The sequence below is a fragment of the Triticum aestivum genome, chromosome 2A, assembly GCF_018294505.1.
Source record: "Triticum aestivum cultivar Chinese Spring chromosome 2A, IWGSC CS RefSeq v2.1, whole genome shotgun sequence".
Classification (NCBI taxonomy): Eukaryota; Viridiplantae; Streptophyta; class Magnoliopsida; order Poales; family Poaceae; genus Triticum; species Triticum aestivum.
This window is the reverse complement of record NC_057797.1, coordinates 617037782-617042026: the sequence shown is the minus strand read 5'-3', so window position 1 is coordinate 617042026 and position 4245 is coordinate 617037782. Positions and strand designations below refer to the sequence as shown.

The 4245-nt window shown below is 48.1% G+C and overlaps 1 protein-coding gene across 1 annotated transcript; it reads left to right on the top strand.

Annotated features, from left to right (window-relative positions):
• The first annotated feature begins 284 nt into the window (after window positions 1–284).
• Window positions 285–3088, top strand: LOC123185717 (transcription factor LAF1). The gene is made up of 3 exons (XM_044597547.1): window positions 285–575; window positions 870–999; window positions 1922–3088. Exons 1-3 carry the CDS (start codon window positions 440–442, stop codon window positions 2487–2489), a joined length of 834 nt encoding a protein of 277 aa, XP_044453482.1. The 5' UTR covers window positions 285–439; the 3' UTR covers window positions 2490–3088.
• The last annotated feature ends 1157 nt before the right edge of the window (window positions 3089–4245 follow it).

The following is a 4245-nucleotide window of genomic DNA, read 5'->3' as shown; positions in this document are numbered from 1 at the left end:
TGGCGTCTAACCAAGGCAGCGGACGCGAGCGTGATAGTCCGCACGGTCGAACCATATCATTTCCCATTTTTCATTCTACAATTCCATGACTAAAGAAGCATTAGGAGTACTAAATAAACGAGTATTGCTGAAATCAATGGATTTGCTGCTATCTCAAAGTGTTTGTGATCACTAAAAACAATCGTGACTAATCTTTCTTTGTCCACACGATAATGCGCCCAACAACTATCATTGAGTCTATAAAGTCCTGCGGAGAGCCCTCACGCCAAACGCAGAGACCGACACAACAGTGCAAACAGCACAACAAACGCAGCCCCTCCGACGCCTCTCAAAGCTGATTAAATCTTAACCTCCTTCGTCATTCCTACTTGCAAAACATCGCTCATCCTGCACCTCCGCGGCGAGCGGCATTTCCCCCGTGGTCACCTCCGACGAACTGATGGGGTGCAAGTCATGCCAGAAGCCCAAGGCGCAGCACCGGAAGGGCCTGTGGTCGCCGGAGGAGGACCAGAAGCTCCGTGACTTCATCGTCCGCTACGGCCACAGCTGCTGGAGCACCGTCCCCGTCAAGGCCGGTAAGAACTCCCTCCCAGCCAAGCGAGAATTTCAAAGGGGAATTGGACAGATTTTCTTGCGAACTTGCATTGCCGAGGTTCATGTCCAGTTCCCAATTTCCCCTGCTTTCCTGTCGAGGCTCTGCAGTGTACCTTGGCTAGCGCGAAGGGGAAAGATGGGGAAATTTAATTTCGCCAGAGGACAGTAGAATTCAGCGATTTTTTTGCAGTGCTTTCGGGAAAGGGTTCCAGCAGAATTCTGTCAAATGTACCTTGGCATGTGGTGTGGCGGCTGAAGTTTCCCTTGAATTGCAGGCCTTCAGCGGAACGGTAAGAGCTGCAGGCTGCGGTGGATCAACTACCTGAGGCCGGGGCTGAAGCACGGCATGTTCTCCCGGGAGGAAGAAGAGACCGTCATGAGCCTCCACGCCACACTCGGCAACAAGTAAGCATCCCAAGCACACATCACAATTCTCATCTCTTGAGGGCAAAACGTCATCTGATTAACAGGCGCGATTGAATCGAATTAATCAGAGCACTTCTTAATTTGTTATTTCCTTCCAATTAATCTAATGTTTAATAAGAGGAAGAAAAGTAGAGCATTCATGCGCATGCTACATGTTGCTACCTACTGCCGCTTGTGCCAATTTGCTAGTGTCGGCATGGTAGTGTCGTTAAGCTGCCAAGCTGAGTTCCAGGGTAGAACAAAATAAGGTAAAAAAAAGGTTTTGCTGGCGGAAACAAAAGGAAATGCTGATGTCTGCCATGTAGGCCGCCTTACGTGGTGGATTTGATGCTGACACCTTTGTTCAATATCGAGGCACTCGATTGCCCGTTTGGCGATAGTGAACAAGAGCCTCGCTTTCACTAACCTACTGATGGAAAGTTGGCTTGGTCACGGTTAACCTCTTTTTGGACAGAAGAAAGGACGAAAGAACAACTGAGAATCGCTAAACTTGTGTCTAATCTAATGCTTACGTTTCTAGAGGGTCTTTGCAGTTGCCTGCCTGTGCACGCAAGATAGTTTTGCCATTTCCTTTTCCTGCGCCCAAATAAGTGTCTCCAGTTTATACTACTAACATTGATATAAAATTGAGATACTTATTCTTGATACGGAGGTGATAATTAGGAAGGTTCTTAGTTTTGATAGTGAAGATATGCGTGGTACAATCATTTGTGAACACGCTTGTAGTACTAGTCAACTGTCGAGACCAATGATACTGTAACAGATGCTTTGACATTGACAATCCGAACGGAGAAGGCTTGTAGCTGATGCTACAAGCCTGTGACAATCATAGCATTATCTATTGGAGTGACTGTACAATAATTTGCTTCTCTAATATGATGAGATTTTTTTTCTGGCGCAGGTGGTCTCTGATTGCGCAGCACCTGCCGGGTCGGACGGACAACGAGGTGAAGAACTACTGGAACTCTTACCTGAAGAAGCGCGTCGAGGGCGCGCGGGCACCAGCCAAGTCCGCCGGCTCGGACGCGCCCCGGAGCCCGACGCCCAGCGAGAGCGGCCGCGAACGCTGCACCGTCAACCAGCCGTCCAACTCCGGCTCATCCGGGCCGCTCGAGTCATCGTCGACGGCCGACGAGTCGAGCAGCCTCACAGTCCCCGGCACTGCCGCCTCGATCCGGCCGCACGCGCCCGTGCTCCCCAAGGTCATGTTCGCGGACTGGCTCGACATGGACATGGACTACGGCACCGGCCTGATGGCTCCGAGCGCCCTGGACGCGGCCTTCGACGGCAGCCCGGCGCAGCAGGGCGCGAGCGTGAGCACCACGGTGGACGGTCGTTGCGACGCCGTGGACTCATTGCACGGGATCGGCGACGGCGGCATCTGCTGGGAGTTCGAGGCGGACATGCAGGGCGGAGGAGCAGGGTTCTGCGACCTGCTCTCCATGAGCGAGTTCCTCGGGATCAACTGACAAGAAGTTCTCAAGGCCACGATTCAGTCGGACCAGCACCGTGGAGAAGAAATCGTTGAAATAGTTGTTGCCGGAAGACCCACATATCCAAGATCTCAACCTTGAAAAGAGAAACTCACATGCCTCACGACCACACCGGAGGCAGCACAATGTGGTGGAGATGAGGCGGAGGAACAAATTGCGAAGGAAAATCGCCGCCATCGTCACGCTAACAAATTCTGCAAACCCTAACTTCATCGACCAAAATGAGAAAATTCGAGCAAACTTTATTTACTAGAGCATGCGCCTCCGTAAAACCCGACCAAAAGTCTCCAATCAAGGAAAACCAACTCTATGTAGATTGCGGCCTCCCGGCACTCCCACCGCAGCGGGATCGGAAGGGGGGCGGCGACTGATGGCTGGAAGAGGGGTGGCAGCGTGCAGCATCCAGAAAATCTTACCTCTAGGGTTCGAAGAGGACAGAACGGTTCCTGTATCGCACATTAGTGATTTTGACCATAGTTGACCATTGCCATGGATGAAATTTAAATGATAATGAAACTAAATGTGGTGTAAAATAATTGGGAATGAAAGATACTTACGGGAATAATTTAGGCCGATACCTCCATGTGATTTGTGATTTTCTTGTGTGATCCATGCATGTATACTTGCATGAAAGTGAAAAGTACTCAAATTAAAAATTCAAATTTCTTAAAATTGTGCAAAAGTTCGAACAAAAGGGCTCAGCTTCGGGTCTGCTTGAGCCTAGGCCAACAAAGGGATCAACTCAAAAATGAGGCGGAACATTCTTGTAGGCACATGTGCACTTAGCCTTAGGTCAAGAAAGCTCAAAACTCGCGACCCGTTTGGAAGCAATTCGTTTTTTTGGGGGGGCTCAACTTGAGATCGACTTGAAAAGAAATGAGTTAAGTATGGGTACTGATCGAGAAATGATCCGATCTTGAGCCAACACTATCTTGCTCGATTTTAGCTTGATAGTTCAACATAATATAATTATATTGAATGATCTGTGTAAATAGGATAAGTTATTGCCACATATGTTGCCTACGTGATTTTCCTTCATTTTATCTAGTAAACACAGAAGGTTAACACCAACCAACTCGTCGTTGGATGGTTGGGAGGGTGGTTGTACGCTCAGCCCACTACGGTACAAACCACTAGTTTGAGACCTGCGTGTCTTGTTCAGGAGGAATATTATTTTAGTCAGAGGTGTCGTTTCCGTCCATAGTGATGTGTCTATGATGACTTCGCCGGTCTCAAGATTTGGTGGCTCAGTCTCTCTGAGGTGCTCATAGAGGTAGAATGTGTATGTGTGCGCTCATTGGTATGAGTCTCTATGAGTATATGCGGGCGTCTACATTTGTATTGTGTTTCTAAAAAAACATGAGAGGTTTGTAGAGCAAATGTAGACCTTGATATGATATGTGGTCTGCCATGTGCTAAATTTCTTATTTTCGACCGAACTTTAATAACAGATGCATCCTCGTATGTTTTATTATGTTGATGTGGCCAATCTATAGGGAAACTGATCTTAGATTATATAATTTTTATGGTTTTATTTAACCCGGAACTAGCTGAAGATTAACTCAAAACCATTATGGTTTTAGTGTGAGCGTTACTCAGATATGAGCTTTGCTAGAAGTTCGGCCTGAGCCAGGGCCAACTTGGTCGAATTCGGCTTGTTTGCAGCCTATTGATGTGTGTTGTATCGAGCCTCAATCGGTTTATGTAGAGTATAGAACTTGAAAGCCAAGAC